Source organism: Microtus oregoni, unplaced genomic scaffold, assembly GCF_018167655.1.
Source record: "Microtus oregoni isolate MIOR12 unplaced genomic scaffold, Mior012 000028F_ref0000031, whole genome shotgun sequence".
Taxonomy (NCBI): Eukaryota; Metazoa; Chordata; class Mammalia; order Rodentia; family Cricetidae; genus Microtus; species Microtus oregoni.
This window is the reverse complement of record NW_024543087.1, coordinates 26,371,435-26,392,084: the sequence shown is the minus strand read 5'-3', so window position 1 is coordinate 26,392,084 and position 20,650 is coordinate 26,371,435. Positions and strand designations below refer to the sequence as shown.

Genomic DNA, 20,650 nt, shown 5'->3' with positions numbered 1-20,650 from the left:
TACACAGTAGAGCTTCAGCAAGAGCTGGCCTGACTGGGTCTGCCCCTTTGAGGCACACTGTTTGCTCCTCAGATTGCTCCTGCTTCTTACACTTAAAGTTAGTCTCTTTGAGGATGGAAGTGCATACTTAAAGAAATTGTGCCATGCTGGCCGTGAAACAGGAGCAGGGGATGAGCTGCGAGTAGAACTGGAACCAGTCAGCAACGATCATCTCTATTATTTCCCTATGACTTTCTCTGGGCTTGTGTCTTCCAGACTCGGCATCTGTGTGCCAAAGGAATGATAGGAAGATATATAGACCAGCCCCCTCACATGGTCATAGATGGCTTCTGGGGGCTCCTGGACAACCGAAATCCAGGGAGCTTCAGAATTGTACTGCCTTGACTTTGAATGCTGGCTGCATGCATTTGAACATGGCACCACTCTTCTCTCAGCTCCCACCTTGGTAAATGAGGGTGATGCTTTCCACTTCACATGGTGCTTAGGTATACAGACCATCTGGTGCAGTGTCTAGCTAAAGGGGCCCTTATTAAATGGCAGGTGTTGTTGCTGAGCTTTTGTTTTAACTTATTCCAAGCCTGTAAGTGAGCTCTGTAGGCCACCTAATTTGCACTGTTAGCTAATCAAGAGTTCAATATTAAATTCCTGAGTGTTCGTCAGCTCTGAACGACAGTGGGGGAGAGGAATAGACACTGAACGACTACTTGCTTTAAGAAAATTCTAGCTATGTTTGTGGGATAAGAAAGATGGCACATTATAAATTAGAGAACACAGATCATAGGGAAATAGGGCTTGCTCATGTCGAGAGGACTGAAGAAGCAGAGATAAGAGAATCACCGGAAATGGATGGACCTCCCTTGCTCTTGGATTGGGAGGATCAACATAGTAAAAATGGCAATTCTACCAAAGGCTATTTATAGATTCAATGCAATCCCCATCAAGATCCCATCAAAATTCTTCACAGATCTTGAGAGGACAATAATCAACTTTATATGGAAAAACAAAAAACCCAGGATAGCCAAAACAATCCTATACAATAAAGGATCTTCTGGAGGCATTACCATCCACTGTGGAAGTCAGTGTTTCGGTTTCTCAGGAAATTCGGGATCAACTTACCCCTGGACCCAGCAATACCACTCCTGGGAATATACCCAAGAGATGCTCTATCATATGACAAAAGCATTTGTTCAACTATGTTCATAGCAGTATTATTTGTAATAGCCAGAACCTGGAAACAACCTAGATGCCCTTCAATGGAAGAATGGATGAAGAAAGTATGGAATATATACACGCTAGAGTACTACGCTGCGGTAAAAAACAATGACTTCTCGAATTTTGCAGGCAAATGGATGGAAATAGAAAACACTATCCTGAGTGAGGTGTCCCAGACCCAAAAAGATGAACATGGGATGTACTCGCTCATAATTGGTTTCTAGCCATAAATTAGGGCCGCGGAGTCTACAATAGGTGAACCTAAAGAAGCTAAGTAAGAAGGTGAACCCAAGGAAAAACATATAGTTATCCTCTTGGCTAAGGGAAGTAGACCCAATTGCCGGGGAGAAAATTAGGATCTTGGGGGTGGGGTGGGATGGGGGTAAGGGGAGATGGGGAGAGAAAAGGTAGAAGGGAAGGAGGGGGGACTTGGGGAATCAGGAGAATTGGGATAAAGGAAAGGTGGATAGGGGAGCACGGAACCACAATTCTTAGTTAAGGGAACCACTTTAGGGTGAGCAAGAGATTTGACCCTAGAGGGGCTCCCAAGTGCCCAACATGAGGTTCCCAGTTAGTTCCTTGGGTAGCTGAGGATTGGGAACCTGAAATGACCCTATCCGAGAGCAATACTGACGAATATCTTGCATATCATCATAGAACCTTCATCTGGTGATGGATGGAGACAGAGACAGAGACCCACACTGGAGCACTGGACTGAGCTCCCAAGGTCCCAATGAGGAGCAGAAGGAGGGAGAACATGAGCAAAGAAGTCGGGACCACGAGGCGTGCACCCACCCACTGAGACAGTGGAGCTGATCTACTGGGAGCTCACCAAGGCCAGCTGGACTGTGACCGAAAAAGCATGGGATAAAACCGGACTCTCTGAACATGGCGAACAATGAGGGCTGATGAGACGCCAAGGACAATGGCACGGGGTTTTGATCCTACTTAATGTGCTGGCTTTGTGGAAGCCTAGCCAGTTTGGATGTTCACCTTCCTAGATATGGACGGAGGGGGGAGGACCTAGGACTTACCACAGGGCAGGGAACCTGGACTGCTCTGTGGACTGGAGAGGGAGGGGGAGAGGAGTGGGGGGAGGGGTAGAAGGGTGGGAGGAGGGGGAGAAGGGTGGGAGGAGGGGAAGGGAAATGGGAGGCTGGGAGGAGGTGGAAACTTGTAGTAAATTATTATATAAAAAAAATAAAAAAAAAAAAAGAGAATCACCGGAAATGGGACTCATTAGACTAGGAGGAGTCTGGATCCGGGATCGGGGCAGAAGACGAGCCCAGTCAATTAGCAGGAGAAGCTCCCACCCCCACCCCAAGCCCACATTCCAGAGAGCATCACCTCCATAGGATTGACTGTGATCGTCAGGGCCGAGTCATCCCAATCCATCTCAGCTTCTTTGGCGGCCTCAGTCTCTTGGAGAAAATGCTGGTGGGCAATTCGAACTCGGTAGACACCCATGGCCACAACGAACACCAGCATGCACACGGAGATAATGATGACCACTGTGGCGATGCTCGGGACCACTGAAACAAAAAAGGAACCCAAATAACATGATGATCAAAGCGATCACTCATTCTTCCAAAGGACAAGACATCTGTGTTCACAATAAAATCTTCCCTCCAGTTTCTCAGTCGTAGGTTTCTGGGGCCTTACCTCACTATGCCTGGGATATACTTTCATCCATGTGTGTTAGATGTTACACCCACTCTGCTATGGTAATTGTGAAGAGTAAGGAAGATAATCTCTGTGAGCGTCTACAGAGGCACACAGTAGGCATTCAATAAATGTAGATTCTCTTTTACTCATGGCTTTTCTCCTCAAATTGTATGGAAGTTTCCTCTGAGTTAGGCACTATAAAATTTAGTAGGAATATGTGTGCGACCCGACGGTGACACAATACAGCAAGCGCTCAAGCAAAGGCATGGGCAGATGACTTTGAATGTGCTAAGTGTGGAAGCGGTTCATGGAAAGCTGTTGAGTTGGGCCTGAAATGACTAACATAACGTCTCAGCCCTTTGTACCAATCTCTGTCATTACGGGTTGCATGAAACTCCTTGCTTAGTTGGTTGACTCCCTGTTGAAAGCAGATGTGTTCAGAGAGAGGGTTTGTAGTTTCCCCACAGCAGGAGTCCCTTCCTCAGCTCCGAGCACCTTTGGGTGCTACAATATAACTGTCTGCTCAGTGACTGTCTGAATTGCCATCGAATGTCCTACCTGAGCTGCGTTGGATACTAGTCCGGGACTCAGGGTGATGGACAGACTGGAGGAAGGGAGGCTGCACAACAAGGTGGTTGACGTGCTCCTTATCAGAGACTCTGACTTCATGGAGGACACTGACCTGGGAAGAGCAAGGAGAGATGCAAGCAGGAGGTTGAGATAGTTCTCTGAATGAATGAGGGAGCGTGCAGGTGGGTCCGGCCTCCCCTAACAATGGCAGGATACACTCACCTCCAGGTTGAACTCATTGCTAGTGTAACGCCCATTGAGTTCTGAACACTTGATCCGGAACCTCCGGGTCTCAAGGGAAGTGGGATGCCAGTTGCGGTAATGGAGATGGTGCAGCACTTGCTCGTAGCGGCTCATGGACCCTACACCTGCACAAAGAGACCATACCTACTGTCAGGAGGGAAAAGAGAAGGGGGAACTGTAGGCATAGGAGACAGACTGATGCTGTCAGGGCTGTGAATCCAGGGTAAAAGTCAGAGCACTTATGGGTGGGAAAGGAGCAGAAGCAGAAGCTTCAAAGATGAAACCAATTCAAAGAGTTTCCATGTAGACTAGTCTATGACTGGAATGTTTGGCCCCAGTCTGTCAAACGTAGCTGAGGCATTTTCTGGGATCAAAAAGTAAAGTCCCCCTCTCAGTTTCTACAGATTCCCAAAGAATAAGGATAAGGTACAGTTTTCCCAGAGGGGGGAGTTACTCTAGAAAGTAAAGACTAGAAACATAAGAATTTCCACTTGACCCCTAGGACTGCACGATACACCCCAACCCCAGATGCTACGATAGTCAGTGTCCCTTGACAAGACTGTTCTGAGAGGACACCACTGAGCAGAGGGGGTGTGGGACCTTACCATAAATAGATAGAGTAGCTGGCTGTAGAGATAGTGGCATCTAGGTGTCATTGGTGAAGCTCACTGTGGTTGAGGACACAACACTGAGCAGAGGGGCTGTGTGGGACCTTACCATAGATGGAGTAGCCTGCCGTAGAGTTAGTGGCATCTAGGTGTTGTTGGTGAAGCTCACTGTGGTTGAGCTCCAAGCACTCATGTCTCGGATCCAGGTCCCCTCCAAGTACCAAAATGTCACAGAAATCCAAGTTGTGTAGCATTTCTTCCAAGACTGACGATTTGGGGGCTGCAGGAAGGAGGGTGCATGAGAAACACCAGCATTGAGAGCTCTTGCTCACCTTGGCACCTCCTCTGTTACTGCTTGCACATCTAGGTGGATCAGGAGGAGGGGGCATGCAACCCTGTTAGCCACACCCATTACTCAAGCATCAGGGCATCTTCAAGAAGGTGGCATGAGTTAGTGGGGAGAAGGCATGTGTCTCTGAGGAGCCATATACTACTCAGTTTCCTCATTGGGGGGGGGCATTATAGGTCATAGCCACAGTTTGCATTGGGGAAGAACTAAGTGGCTCTTCATCAGACTCGTGTGCTTTTTCCATGTGGAGTGTGTGTGTGTGTGTGTGTGTGTGTGTGTGTGTGCGTCTGCATGCACACATGTGCATGCACATGCATACATGCACTCTAGAGCGTGCACGCATGAGTGTGTATGTCCACACCAGGCTCCGAGGATCTCAAGGGAAGAAACTTATTTAGAATCTGGCACAGGAACTGCCATGAAGCAGCCTCTATGCTTTACTCAAACAGAAATGGCTTGTTCATTAATCATCACTGGATTCCACAAGATATAAGCAAAAGTTAATTAATAATTAATAAATTAGAGCAAATTGATTAGTTCATATGCTCTCACAGGAGCCCATTAGCAAGCTGGTCAGTATGGTGGTCCTTGCCTGATTTTATGACTCCAAATTTCTGCAGGAAATATCCATGTATTGGAATGCTAGACAATTTGGCAGTCTTAACTAAAAACCCCATTTAAAGACAAAGGTGTTGGCTACTTATGGAATGGATGCTGTGTGCCAGGCACAGTGCAAGGATAATAGACACTAGTACTATCCACAGTCCATCACTGGGGGCATAGATGCTCAAAGAAGTGGAGGGGGGTAGTTGCCCAAAGTCACATAGAGAGTATGTGATAGAGTGTGCTGTTCTGGCCCTATAACTTGGAAACTTGTAACTTCTAAGGCTACATCTTCAAATATTATTGGTATCTATAACAATGCAAATGTTTAAAAAGACATTCAAAGGACAAGGCAATTATTTTCATTAAAAAATTCCAGTGGTACCTAAAATAGTTTTGTTCTCATTAGCTACATATTATTAGAGTTTCTGCATGCCTAAGTTTTTACTCTTAGCCAACCACAATGGTTCCTTGTGCTACTAGCAATATACAAAAGCACAATAATTTACATTAACACTGAGGTCAATTGTTAGCAGAAGTGAATGTGCAATTGCAAATCTCTGCCAGGTGTTTTCTAGCTTCCTTTCAGGTGGACTTAGGTCACCTTCCTCATAATACAACTGGCTAGAGTCGCACTAGGCAGGTGTGTGTCCTGGTTGCTACCTCATGGTTATTTCCCTACGGCATTATCTTCTTCTATCCCTTCGTTCCTGGGTCCACTGTGTCAAAGGGACTGCTGGGTTAGGAGCCCTGAGTGGAATCATTCATGACCGAGCCCTCCAGGATCTGCTGGTCTGGTTGAACAAACAGGTAATGCACCACCAAGAGCTAACTCTACTAAAGAGAGCTAGAGGGAAGCCCAAGCCTTTGGCATCTCAGGCTGGGAGTCAGGGTGGTGATGAGCAGAACATTTCAGAAGTTGTGTTGAATGAGATCGTTGCAAACAGTCGATAGCAGGGGTCAGAAGAGAGATGGGTACAAGGGAGCCAAGTAGACAGAAGCATGGAAACATACATGTGTTGGGGTATTGAGTATGTAGCTGTGTGCTCCTGCATAAATAGGAATGGCCGTGAGTATATGTGCATATATGCCAGTGGGGGGCAGAAGATGACCCTGGAACCTGTCACTGTGGCCTGGTAGCAAATGCAGTTGGCCTGCTCATTTAAGAGTCTCGTAAAAATGACTATTTCAACAGTAAGTGTAGAAATTTAGAAGTTCTAATAATAGCTCTCGGGCACTGGGCTGTGCGCTCTGCCTGCATCTCTCATAAATAGGAGGTGAAGTGTGGACCCAGTTAACTGCTTTCCCCCGCATTGGCTGTGTGCGGGTATCAGCTGCGGCAAAGCTCAATGCTCTTGGGCTGTGACCACTGAAGTCAGCAGGCCTTCCTTTTCTCAGTCCGATTTTAGCCACAAATGAGTACAACAGAGGAGGGAAGGGTCACCTGACTTAATGCACCATGGCATGTAACTCAGAAACCACCCTGGCTGGCCAGGTGTGAAATACCAACTATTTTTAGGCGTTCAGGAGGTCTGCCCCTTGAGAACCTATTCACGGAGGACCAGTGTGGTTTAAGACGGTGGGTAATTGGGATTATTATAGAAGCAGCTCTTCAGGGACTCAGGCCTACTGGTACCAACACATCATTAGCAGCGGCTTTGGATCGGGGAGGGGCTTGAAACTGTGCTTCTGGAGGAGGCTTTGAAGGACTGTTCTCAGACAAGCATTGCCTCGTGATGCTGAGTCTCTCTGAGTTGCAAAAGGAAGGCTCCCTTCCTTCCTCTCTGCACACTCTCTCTGTGGGCTTCTTTCCTTTTGTCTGCATCCAGCATATGCTCTTGCTTTCTGTGTAATGGAGTGTTTCTCCCAAGCAGAGAATGGAAACTAATCCTTCCCTCAGCAACAGCCCTAATAATGAAACTGGTGGGAATTACAACCCGGGAGTTCCCTGAGAGCTCAGTCATATTGCCTTGTGCAGTGTATATGGAAATGCGGAGCCGGGCTCTATCCTTTGCACACCCTTAGCACTTCTTCTAGTGATCGGAAAAACACAAACCCACTTCAGGGCATTTTTGCAGTCACAGAAAAGGGAAGGTAAATCGTCTCTCTCCGTGCTTCTTAGGGGACCCTGTGTTAGCATCAAGTATCTTTTCTTCTGGGCATCTCTTTCTTACATGGCTCTGATCATGCTACATGGGTACTGCTAAGTCTTCTTGTCACTTCTCACTTACCATGTAGCACAAGTGTATTCCTTCTTGCTTCCTGACACTAACATGGGTGTGCTACACTCTGGTGAGTTGCCTGTCCCTTTCCTGCTCATCATCTGAGTGTTTTTAGCTTTGTTTGATCTTTCCTGTTATACATCATCCTGCCGTGGGTGAGAAGTGTGGTTATCCTGATGTATATCATTATACTCCACCCTCCCGCGGTCCCATGTGCACCTGTGCCTGTGGCTCTCGTGTCCCCGGAGGCTTCCGTTTTGGCAAAGCTGCTCACGATCTTGATGTCAGGGAAGAGAGTCACTCCTCTGGCACTTTCAAACTGGGCAGCTGGTCTCCAGAAGCGCTCTGTTCCCTGGAGGGTAATCTGGGGCTCGATGGCCTGCAGGACCATGATGTAGGCATCCACATCTGGGATGCTGATGCACACATCTTCCCCAAAGCACCTGGAAAGACATCTCCAGTCATGGCCCTGGTCAGCTGATGATTTAAACCATCTGCTCCAGAGCCGTGGGCAATGACTGCCACCTCCTGTCCTTGTCAAGGTGTCCTGGATGTTAGGGATCTCTGAGGGTGGCAGCAGACCTTCACATGTAAAGCCACATTTATACCCCCAACCATTAACAATGCAGGGATGTAAAAGACTGGCTCCTGGAAGGGATGGGACTTTTCAATACTAGCAACAAGTTGCCATTAAAGCTTTCATTATCTTTTAGCAAAGTAACATTAATTAGAAAGCAACTGTTTGCTTTTGTACATTAGGATTTGGTAAGGGAATTGTTGCCTGGTTGGCTATGGCCATTTTATAAGATGAGAGCCCAGGGCTAAATTCTCCTGCTGTAAATATGCTTGTGTTCTCGAGCAAGGAACTCAGGACCGCGAGGGGTGCACCCACACACTGAGACAATGGGGATGTTCTATCGGGAACTCACCAAGGCCAGCTGGACTGGATCTGAAAAAGCATGGGATAAAACTGGACTCGCTGAACATAGCAGACAATGAGGACTGCTGAGAAGTCAAGAACATTGGCACTGGGTTTTGATCCTACTGCACGTACTGGCTTTGTGGGAGCCTAGGCTGTTTGGATGTTCACCTTACTAGACCTGGAAGGAGGTGAGTGGTCCTTGGACTCCCCACAGGGCAGGGAACCCTGACTACTCTTTGGGCTAATGAGAGAGGGGGAGTTGATTGGGGGAGGGGGAAGGAAATGGGAGGCGGTGGCGGGGAGAAGACAGAAATCTTTAATAAATAAATAAATAAATAAATAAATAAAATATGCTTGTGTTCTGTCTGTGGTGGTATCACAGGGGCGCACCTCTTCTATGGGTGAGGGCAGGCTAAAGCAGTTATATTAATTTACCCTAGTGCACTGCTACGCAAGCGTCTGGTAAGGTTTGGAAGGGTGATAGACGAGGATCCATGCCCTGCTTGGCCACTCCTGGCTAGGTAGTTCATTGCTTTGTACTTTAGCTTCTTATCCACACAATACAATCGGGAGAGCAATGATCACCCTGTATTAGTATTGGCTAGTTAAAAAGACCCTCAAAACAGCTGCTGCCCAGAGCTTGCATCCTGATTTGAATCCAGTAAAGTCTAAGCTTTCTCATTAGGTTCACTGAAGCCTACAAATCATCGATACTCTCCATTATCATTGACTCCAAAGACTTGGGCAAAACCAGTGAGGACTGCCTAGACCAATTGTGTGTTCTAGGCATTTAGGCTCGATCCCCATAGAGGCAGCCATCATCCTGTATGCTGAGAGAAGGTCCCCAGGGGAAGAAGGAAGGGTAGTTTGTGTAAGTCCCCTGAGGAGATGGAGTTTTCATCTCTTCCACACTCTAGGTTAGATGCTGAGTTTGGGAGCTACCGCAGGTTCCCAGCCCAGCTTCCTGTTACCTTTGCCCTGCCTACCCAATGGGCTCCCAATCCTCGCAGTGGACAGCAGGTCTCAGTGACGGACTCTGGGCAGTTTCTTCCCTCTTCTTTACTGACATTGGAGCTGACTCAGTGGTGCCTACACCTAACCTTAGCCTCTTGAGTAGGGACACATTTTCATCCCTCTGCTGAGCGTTGCTTCCCGCTGCTGGCATCTCTTCCAGGTCCAGAAATGCAGGTCAGCAGACCCATCCCTGTGGTCCTTTCCCTTGAGCTTTTCTAGCCCAGTTGCTTAGTGACTATATTTCCATCTATGACTATATTTCCATCTCCTGAGAGTCTCCCTGCGGACCCTTACCTAGCAGTCATCTCAAGTAGCTGCCATGTCTGGGAAGTGATGTATCAACGCTTCAAGTAAACTATCAAAGACTTCAGTAATCTCATTTTCTTAATTGAACTCTGCTCCCTGGGGACAAGAACCATGCTTTCTCTTTCTCTGGCTTGCCCATAGTATTTAAGAATTCTACAAAGCAAAGTTAGTTAAGTTAATCAAATTTAATAAATATTGTCAAGCACCTACCATGTGCTAGGTGCTATGCCCTTATACCAGACCATTTTAGACCTAGCTGTTGGAGAATGTATAGAAATCAGGCCTTTCTAGGCATCAGATTAGTTGTGGGATAAAATACAGAAAGGTAGGTTTGAATTGGTGACACTACCTAACGTTTTCCTTAAGAAAGCAAAAGGAGATCGCAGGTCCCTGAAGCATCTCCCATGGACAGCAGAGTTGAGAAAAGTAGGGTAAGAGAAGCCCTGCCTGCAAAGGAATATTCCCAAGGGACCACTGCCTCAGCCTCAGCTGGGCCTAGGCTGCTTGGCTGTCACTCACTGGACTTTGGAAGAGAGTCTGAGGCGCCGGACCCCTGCTGTTGGGAACTGCCTGGAGTTGATGTAGGACACCTTCTGGAGGGCTCGGTTGATGTTCCCAATGTCATCACCTTCCATCACGAGGACGGACTGTGAAGGGTTGAAGTGATACTGGAAGACAGAAGTGGGCATCACAGGAAAGATGGTCAATGATAGGCACGGCGCTCTGAAAACTGCAACTCCGCAAAGAAGCCACTAAGGCCGCCTTGGTCATCCCCAGAACATGGGAAGATGATGAAGCAGTTATGGTCTCCACCTCACTAGGGAGTAGTACATGCTCCTTGTCCATGCTGGCAAATTTCTGATAACACACACACACACACACACACACACACACACACACACACACACACACACCTCACAGCAGAATGTAAGTATCTCTTCTCTAAGCCCATCTATTTCTATGCTGTTAGTCTTTGGGAACTCAGTCAGACAGACAGGTGACAATGCCAAATTTCTCTGGTTTTCTTTCATATTTCTCTTACTACATGGGAAGTTGAATGTATATTTTCATGGGTTTAAGAAGAATATCTGTTTACTTTACCCTGATCTGACCAAAACGTCTTTACAGCAATACTCTTGTTCTGTGTGCCATTGTTGGGAGTCACTGGCATGGTGCTCCTAGTCAACTGATGGGACTTCCTTTGTTTCCTTTACTTACTATATAAGTCTTTTATTTCTGCCTACTCCTTGAAGCACCTAGCTGTCTTCATTTAGGTCTCAATGGGATTGTATATTTTTTCTTCCTGATAACACTTACAAAATAGTAGCATGGTTACAGGGTATACTGATGAGGGCTCTGTTCACTGATCACAGGGACCCTACTGATCCATGATCCCAGAAGCTAGCTCCAGTGATCTGAGGACTGTTAGATGGACAAATGAATGGTTCCTGATGGACCGATGACTGGATGGTTCCTCAAGCTTCCATTTACTCAGCACCATCTCCTGTCGGTCCCCACAGGATCTTCTAGTCCTTTTCAGCAAGCTCATCATTACAGCACCAAACTCTGCTCTCTCCCTTTCCTAAGAACTGTAGAAATAGCAATTCCTACCTCCCTTGTGCCATGTGTTTTAAGGTCATGTGACCACACCTGACCAATGAGACAAAGGAGAAAGGAGGTTGGATGTCCTGGACCAGGGCAGGGAACTGCCCTATGCAGTTCTCTAGTCTGTCCCCTCCACTTCAATGACCTTCAGCCTCTACCTAGTTACTCTACCTCATCCCCTCTACTTATGTAAGAGGAAAACATTTCTATGTGTCCAGTCCACTGAATTGTAGAGTTACTACCACCATAGGTCAACCTATCTGGGGGATGAAGTCAGCCCTTCCCAGTCATGATTCTTCTCTTATGCAGCATAGCTGAGAGACCACAAGTTTAAATGAGATAACATACAGGATGAGTATATTGCAAATGAGATACTTGGGGCCAGAAGTGTTTGGGATGCTTTGTTTAGATGTGAAATATTTGGACATAGACGTAATGAGGTGTTTTAGGGCTGGAGCCTAAATCTTACATAAAATTCATTTATGGTTCATATATATCATATATACTCAGTCTTCAGGTAATTGTATGTAATATTTTTTATGTGCCTGTGGTTTGACTGTGGTCTGTCACAGGAGACTAGCTGCAACTTTTCACATGTTTCATATCAGTGCTTACGAAATTTTGTATTTCAGAACAGTAGATTAAAGAGGCCCACCTTTCTAGTATTTAAAAAGCATTCAATATAGGAACGCCAGTGCTGTAGTAAGTCTACCTTTGTTGAGTCTTTGCTCTTGAGACCACTGTACCTTTGTTGCCTTTCCTTCCCCATGGTCTAACTCTTCCCTGTCCCTTCAAAGTCCTGGGTAGGGTCCCTCTGAGTTGTGACCTCTGTCCATGAGCACAGCTTCCCTGCTTTAGATTCAGGACGTCCCAGGTAGATATTCCACAGACAGCCACTGAATGTCTCTAACCACTATTCCACAGCCAGCCACTGGGGTTAGCCTCAAACCACCATTACACAGCTAATCACTGTGTGTGTCTCTATGTACGGATGTATCTTCCAATCAGGATGCTCATCTCTGAAGCCACCACACACCAGTGGGTCCTGTACAGATCTGAAACATGTTTATGAGTCATCCATTTTAGATCTGAAAAGATTTAAGGTTATCCTTCCAAAAACACTACTGAGAATTCTGGCCTGCTCCTCTGCATGGTGCCACTGTCTGTGTGAGACCCTCAAGGGCCTGGTTACTAGCTTACCTCAGCTTTCCCACAGGGTCTAGAGTGGCAATCATACAAAGAAGATGGTTAGCACTACAGAGATGGCTGAAGTTTGAGCCTGGCATAAGACTGAATAGGAAGATCGAGAGGTTCGTGGAGAGCAGTGGTTATCAACTGTCCTGATGCTGCGACCCTTTAATACAGCTCCTAATGTTGTGGTGAGCCCCAACCATCAAATCATTATTGTTGCTACTTCATAAACGTAATTTTACTACCGTTATGAATCATAATGTAAATATCTGTGTTTTCCAATGGTCATAGGTGACCCCTGTGAAAGAGTCATTCCATCCCAAAGGGGTCATGGCCCACAGGTTGAGACACATTGTTCGAGAAGAATGACCTGACAGCATTTCTTGGCAATTGACAGAGCACAGGTCTCCACTGAATCCTAGCAAAAGCACAGGCTAGCCAATGGGCTGGATTTCCAGTTAATACCCAGTTCAGGCCCGAGAACTTCTAACCACAGAGCATGAAGATGGACACTGGCCCAGTGGCCAATATAGTTCTTGCAGGATCAATAAAAGTCTTCATAGGTTCTCATATTTTTCTAGCTGCAGTATTTCATGCTCTAGGGATATGTCTGTAGTAATGTGGTAAACATGTTTGTACTGGCACAATCATAGTGGCAAACAGAGCCCATAGTTCCTTGGGAATCTGTGTTATGATCATAGTAAGCCAGGAAGATGGTAGAAAGATAACCTTCCAGAACGGCCACTTCTCCCAGACACTCACCTGGTTTCTTCAGTTTCCTTGCAGGCTGGACTATCAATAAAATTCCTATCCAAGACCTGAGCTCCCTTGCCTCAGCATCAGGTTGGCTATGGCTTGTGGGGCACTTTGCCATTCCCTGGCCAACTACCACCTGCAATCCTCTTTCATCTGAACCAAATGGCTCAGAGGGTAAAGGCCTTTGCCACCAAGCCTGACAATTTGAATTGTAATCCCTGAGACCCACATGGCAGAAGGGTGAAAACTGGATCCCGTAAGTTGTCCTCTGACTTCCGCATGAGTATCATGGCATGCATCCTCCTCCAGATACATAAGTAAATTAGCAGAAAGGTCCCCTGTGCCTCAAAAGGACCTGTGATTTGCCAAGAACCTATTAGGTTTGCTACAGAAATGTATTATCTATATTGCTAAAAGATACATAGTATTAATTCCTTTTGTACTTGGGGGGTGGGGCTTTGGGTGTTGAAATATCTTGCCCAGGGTCACCAAGGGAGTAAATAAATAAATTATAAAAATACTGGTGCTGAGAACATAGGAGTGTCTGGCGCTAAGGTCACTATTCTTTCATGCTCTCCCACACTGTGAAGGTGAGGGTGGCAAAGATGGTGCTGTGAAAATCAGAACAGGATACTCTTCCAGAATGTGACTATTCAGTGGTATCTTGCATGTGCACAAGGCAACAAACACCACAACCCTGTGGAGATTGAAATATCCTCCAGAAGTATCCAGAAATATGCACGATCCACAGGAAGATAAGCTGAACAAAGAGCTGGTGCTAGACCATATCCATGGAGAAGTCCCTTCAGCAAGTGATGTCTTGCTTCTTTATAAGTCAATCACACAGCACACGGCTAGTCACTGGCAAACCAAATGGTAGTCATTCAGCAATGATGGACAGGAGACATGCAGGGTCTGAAGGAAGTTAGTTTTAATAATGGTCAAGGCCATCTTTTAATCAGAGTTGCTGGTGTGGAGGAAAGAGGCAACGACTTACTTTGGACAAGTCCCTAAGCCCCAGTCCCCTTGCTTTTGAAATGAGGTCATAATCTTTAATTTGTTTTGAGGGGTAGAGACAATGAACATAAAATAGCCCCCAGTGAGCGCTCTGTAAACTGAGTGTCTTATTAACTTCTCTCGCAGACCTCGTGCTCTCACAAGTCAGGCCTTAGGGATGGGAAAGGACCATTTGTAGTGACTTGGGTATGAGCCGGTGGGATGCCAAATGGCTTCCCCAAACCCCTCTATTTGTGTGACACTTAGCTTAGCACTTTTCTTTCCACAGGCTATGACTACTCATTAGAAATCACTTTGGTTCTTAATTTATTATTCACAAAATGCCTGGTTGTTAAGTCTAGCATCTTTGGTTTTTTTTTTTTTTTTTTCCTCCGTCAAGCCTGGAACTCTGCAACGGTGGCTCTTGGGAATGGTTCAAGGAAGAGGCTGCATTTATAGGCAGGCAGTGAGTCGGAGTGTGAAAAAGAGAGGGTTGGAGGCTAGATTTCTGTAGCACTGTGTGGACAATATGCCAAGGAAATAACACATGCTAATCAGATCAGCTTTCTTTGGGACATGCGATTAACATGCGTGTATGAGCTTGTGTGTGTCAAAGCCATGGTTGGTAAACAGTATCTGGGAATTCAATCCTTCCTAACCATGCCTTCTGTATTCTGTCTTCCCCTTCTGACCCAGTGTCTAGGGTAGGGATCGTAAACCCTGCAGGCCAAGATTATTTTCTCTTATTTGAGCCTTCAATGGCTCCTCGTAGTTGACAGGAAACAAAATACATCTAAATGGATCTAGGAGTCCATGATATGGTCTTCATCTAGCTCCTTGGTCCCACTTTTGTGCTACTATTTGGGCGCTTACAACACCGGCCCCGAGGTTCCTGTGCATTTCTGCCATGCTCCTTTGCTACCGCTCAAATTCCCAGATGGTCTTGGAGTGTCTGCTCGCTATTTCCCTTCCTTTACTGGGAGGACTCCTACCTGATATTACACATTCTCCTCAGGCTTCCCCTCCTCTGGGGAGCCTTCCCTGAAGGCCATTCACCCTGAATCTGAAGCTATAGTGTGGGGCTGCCTAGATTCAGATTCTGGATCAGCCCATCACTAACTTCAGGATGTTTCTTGAACATCCTTTATCCTTCAGTTCTCAATATCAGAACAACACAGTACTTTTATCAATGGGAAGGGATATTACAAAGAGGGATGGCCAGAAAGCATTTAGAACAAGCAATGTCTGCCTCTTAGAGCCCTTGGGGAATGTCAGTGCTCACCGTCAATGTAGTGGTACCCAAACAGGTTTATTGACCGTTAGAGCTACTGAAGTATCTAAAGACAACAAGCTGAGATCATCCACCTTTGTATGGTAGAACCATGCCCATAACAGCAGCATGATATGTTTACTGAAGTGATCACATTTTAATGAATGCCACAGGTGCTCAGACCAGCAGGCCCTGCTTGCAAATCCAGGGCCAGAGTCCTCAAGTGTTAGACCCTTGTTACGTTAGGAGTAGGTTCTGCTGGAAAGTGAGTCCCTGGCTACCAGGCCCATGGTATATGACAAGGCAGGCCCATGATAGACTGGAGACAGATGGACAGCAAATAGAGATTCTCGGCTATTATCACTTTCCCTTGGGAAATAGCCAAGGGGAAGTACTATGGCTTCTGGGCACTCCAGGAGCTTTCCTGGTCTTCAGGACGCAGAGGGTAGGCCATCCTGACTTCCAGAAAAGAGCTAGGGACGCACTTTCTCACATTGGGGCCTGCCATGATTCATCAGGGTCTTCAATGGGACTGACCCTGCTTTTTATTCAGAACTCAGGGGTCCAGGACCAGCTAGAGCCTCTTATATCTAGGTGAGACCAGAAGGTAACCTTACCTATCCAAGTAAAGCTTGCTGGGGCCACAGCTGTCTCTCCCCTGCCTTCTGAGAGATGCTTTTCTAAGAACACAGCTCTGATTTGATGAATCACTTGCATATTTTGGTTTTACATAGGCAATAAAAACCGCACATTTTCATCTTTCTTGTGACTTCCAGATATTGCTTGAAGGGGACCTGGCTTTACTTTAACAATGTAAGACCTAGTGACTGTCATATCTGCTTTCCAATTCTACCTCACGTCTGTCGTCTCTCTCCTGTCTCATTTGTGTTTCAGAGTCCTAATTCTTTGTTTACATTTTATGTTTCTGAAATGTATTCCTGCATGCCACTTTAGCGCCTTTAGGCAAATGAATAGCAAAGTAGCAAACAATCTGCAGACAAATGAAGTTTCTTACCCCCCTCCAGGAAGACGCGACTGGTGTCGTCTGTCTATTCTAGATCTAGAAGTTTCAGGAGCTGGCGGCAGAAGTCCGTCCTGGAAGTCATGACCACTAACTGGTCTCCAGCAAAATGTGATCACACCTTAACCGAGGTTCCATTTCTGGGAGGCTTCTTGGGAAACAATTAGTTCCTGGCATGCTCAGGTGTTGGGTAACTTTCTACTCCTAAATCGGTGTCTTATCAGAGGTGGTATCAGTGCCTTCCTTACCTTTATTCCTTGCCCGAGGCTTTCCAAGGAATTAATATCCAGCCCTTCTTTGCAGGCTTGCAGACAAGAAATCACCTTCTGGCTTTCCATTTTTCCAGGACGGATCGTGAGGCTGGCAAGGCTGCCATGGAAAAACTGTGCAAACCGTGGTTTGGCCACTTCGCCTCCTGTAAGAACAAGAAATATTGTCATCTGCCTTGAGGAGACTAGGTAGGAAGCACCAGGAACCAAGGTCACTCATACTGTCTATGTGTTCTTTAATTCTAAGGGATAGAAACAAGCCAATGTGTGTTTGTGTGTGCAGGGGCTGAACACCATGGGAGCTGGGGTCTGTTACCATGCCCATGCAAGGTTCAAAGTACTCAAGATGCAGCTTCATCAGGAGCCACGCCCATCTCCCCCGCTGTTCTCTAAACCAGGTTTCTCTTATAACCCACCTCACCCAGACAGCCTTCCCTAGCCTCTTTACTAATCCCAATCCCCCTCCACCATCTTTGGATGGACTGCATGGACAGATCTAACCCAGGTCTTGCTTGGCTTTTTGTTCAGAGAACAAACAGAATGCGGAGAGGAGAGAAGATGGACAGAGACTGAGTCCCCATCTTGATCATTCCCAGGAGAGGTTCTGAAAACTCTTTGAGCCTCCATGACTCGTAGGACACATTAGTGCCCCCTAGCGCTAGTAGGCTGTCTCAGCACAGCAGCTCCCGAAGCTTCTGTGCTTTATGTTGTCTGAGGCTTGAGAATAGGCTGGGCATCCCTGTAAATAGCTTTCCCAGCTCCCCATTGATGTGGGAGTATCATATATCAACCTGTTGATTTCATTGGTTAAGCAATAAAGAAACTGCTTGGCCCTGATAGGTTAAAACATAGGTGGGAGGAGTAAACAGAACAGAATGCTGGGAGGAAGAGGAAGTGAGCTCAGAGAGACGTCATGCTTCCCTCTCCCAGACGGATGTGAGAGCTCTGCTCGCTGAGGCAGACGGCGATGCAGTCAGCCACCAGGTCAGACATGCTGAATCTTTCCTGGTAAGCACACCTCGTGGTGCTACATAGATTATTAGAAATGGGTTGAGGCTGAAACTAATGGGCCAGGCAGTGTTTAAAAGAATACAGTTTGTGTGTTGTTATTTCGGGGCATAAGCTAGCAAGGCAGCCAGGGTGCCAGGGACACAGCCCTGCTGCTCCTACTACAACACCCTATAGGGCAGCTTTCCAGCTAAGTGGACCTGGGGCACTCATGCTGCTCTTTGGTGAGCCAGGTGTGCCAGCAAAGCCTTGTGGGTAGTAGACGTTCCTATTGGAACTCCTTAGGTGCTGCCGATTGAACCTCTCCTGATAACCTACTGCGTGGCTCTCTGGGCTGGCCTGGGTTCTCCCTCATGCCTGCTCCATTGCTCTTACATTTGCTCACCCCATCCCAACCTCCCTGTCACCCAGGTTAGGCAAATTTCACAGTCTTTCAAAGGCCTCTTTCATTCCCTGTCACTGTTGTCTCCTCACACCTTACTGAGTCCCTGTTTCCCAAACCCCGTCCCTGTCCTGAGACCCACTGTGCTCTAGGTGTAGGGCCTGGATCACTTTAGTTGGTTTTACGGCTTTCATGTGGAATTACTAGTGAATTGTTTACACGCAGATGCTATCCTCGGTAGCCTAAATTGTTATCATCCACCTTGGCTACAAGTTTTAATCCTCTGGGAATCTTTAAAAAGATAAACTGGTGCCTGGGCCTTCGTGTGATACCCTGGAGATTTTGATTTAATGGTATGGGGAGGTTTTTTTTTTTTTTTAAAAGCTTCTTGGGTAAAGCAGATGTGAAGCCAAGGTTAAGAAGCATTGAGCTGTGAGCTTCTCCAGGTTGGGCCTTTTGCATGCTCCTTATGCGATCTCTCTCCTTGATGCTACCCGCAGGCTTGCTCGTCGCAAGTTGATATAATTTATTAGTTTAAGCCTTTCTTTCCTGGATAGCAAAGATCACTCATGCATTATTCATTTTAATGAAGACAATACTGAGCAAGTAAGTATTAGGGGCTGAGGGTTGCACCAGGCACTGTGCATAAGTTGACTCATTTATTCTTCTCAAGAACACTTAGCCTCTTGTGTCCTCCTGGCATGCTGTAGTCTGCCTGGCATACAACAGATGCTTTATAATTGCCTGTCGGATTGAAGAGGAGGATGTGCTGCATGCCACCATAGTCATCGTGGGCACTGTGGCTCTCTCGCCCTTTCCTTCTTGCTAAGACAGGCCTGAGGCTTTGGGTATGGGTGCAAGCTCCAGGGAGAGAGTCTAAGCTGTCACACCATTGTTGCCCCAGTGATGGATTCAGGGGGTGGGTCTGGGGCCAGGGAAGAAGATGAAGCCAATCAGTACCTGGCATTCAATAAGCCATAATTATAGACCCAAGAAGATGCATGGGACCAAATTTCAGCTACCACCATGGAAAAAATGACTGGTAGCTTACACATAACAGCTTCTATTTTGCTCTCAGGAGGTTTTCAATTAGCTCTTGTTGTCTTTATATAATAAACCCACACTGCATAAGCCATCTGGTCATTAGCCTAGGAGTGATGAGGGCGATGCAGAATGTAGGGCAGAGCGAGAAGAGTCACATGGGAGCAAGGAGGACTCCAACGGGCTTTCCCGTCACTGTGTTTTGGGATATTCTCTGCTATAGGAACCATTTGTCTTTATGCGTTAAACCATTTTGTCTCATAGGTTGTTTCCTTGATGCATAAGGATTCTTTGCTTTGAAAGCAAAACAAGTCATTCTTAGTGCTTGGTTCCCAGGGAATTCCAAATAGATGGGACTTTGGTGAATGGCTTGCAAAGGACCTGGCTATGGGAGGACAGTTTGAGGTTTCCTGTTCTTGATGCTCCTCCATAAAAATTTGCATGTTCATGCCTTAGTGTTATGGCTTGGATGTGAAGTGACCCAACCAAAAGGCTCCCATATTGAAGAGTGGGTCCTACATGTTTGGAGGTTGGGCTTTTAGAAGGTGGTTGAATGATGCGGGCTCTGACCAAATCATTGACCTCCTTCACTGAGGGATTCAAACTATTCAAACTGTGGGGAGGCCACAGAAGCATACAGGGTGAGGCCTCTTTGGAAGATGTAGGTCACTCTCTCTGTTCCCTGGATGTCTTAGGAACAGCTCTGCTCCTCCTCACACTTCTTCCAGGATGCTCTCTCTTACCATGGCCCAGAAACAATGGGGCAGGCAGGTCAGGGCTGAAGGCTCTGGAGTCATGAGCCAAGATAAATACTTTGGCACATAAGAATTATATTTTCACATTTATTTATTTATTTTTAGTATTTGTCATAGTAATAAAATGTCTGACTTATAATCTTGTGAATTGATTTTTTTTAACCTACAGAAAAGAGAATGAGGGCTTGAGCATCAATGATGGAGATGCTATCCAAATGGCCATCTATTTCCTGCCTTGTCTCTAACCTTTGATCAGTAGAGTCAATGAGTATCACTGACTAGGTGTGACCTGTGTATCCAACACCATGTGCAATCTCAACATACATAATCTCCTTGAATCATCATAACTGCCCTGGAGACAGGCATTCATTATATAGGCACTCACATACAATAAAACTTAGGCTTGAAGTTGTAAAGTGTATATCCCTAAAATCTGAGTACTCTGTCTATCTATCATCTATCCTACCTCATCATCTCACTCAAAGGCTCTATCTCAAATGTCAATATCTGTGACAGGCTTGGATGCCAAGGTACCATGTTCTGTATTTCAACTTAAGAATCCAAGGTCTGTGCTGTACTATGTTTATGAATCAGAAGTCTCTAGGAGTGAAAATTAGTTAGCATTTTGCAATGGGAGACACA

At 46.3% G+C, this 20,650-nt stretch overlaps 1 protein-coding gene across 2 annotated transcripts in view; it reads right to left on the bottom strand.

The window, feature by feature from the left end:
- The window catches only part of Clstn2 (calsyntenin 2), a 580,398-nt gene that overhangs the window by 11,204 nt on the left and 548,544 nt on the right, over positions 1–20,650 (bottom strand). For both annotated transcript variants that reach the window (XM_041676753.1, XM_041676754.1), the window contains exons 10-16: positions 16,802–16,968; positions 10,234–10,382; positions 7,692–7,915; positions 4,408–4,578; positions 3,670–3,815; positions 3,436–3,559; positions 2,560–2,744 (exon numbers count right to left, since the gene is read on the bottom strand). In XM_041676753.1, coding sequence (XP_041532687.1) covers positions 2,560–2,744; positions 3,436–3,559; positions 3,670–3,815; positions 4,408–4,578; positions 7,692–7,915; positions 10,234–10,382; positions 16,802–16,968 — 1,166 coding nt within the window. The remainder of the gene's footprint in view (positions 1–2,559; positions 2,745–3,435; positions 3,560–3,669; positions 3,816–4,407; positions 4,579–7,691; positions 7,916–10,233; positions 10,383–16,801; positions 16,969–20,650) is intronic.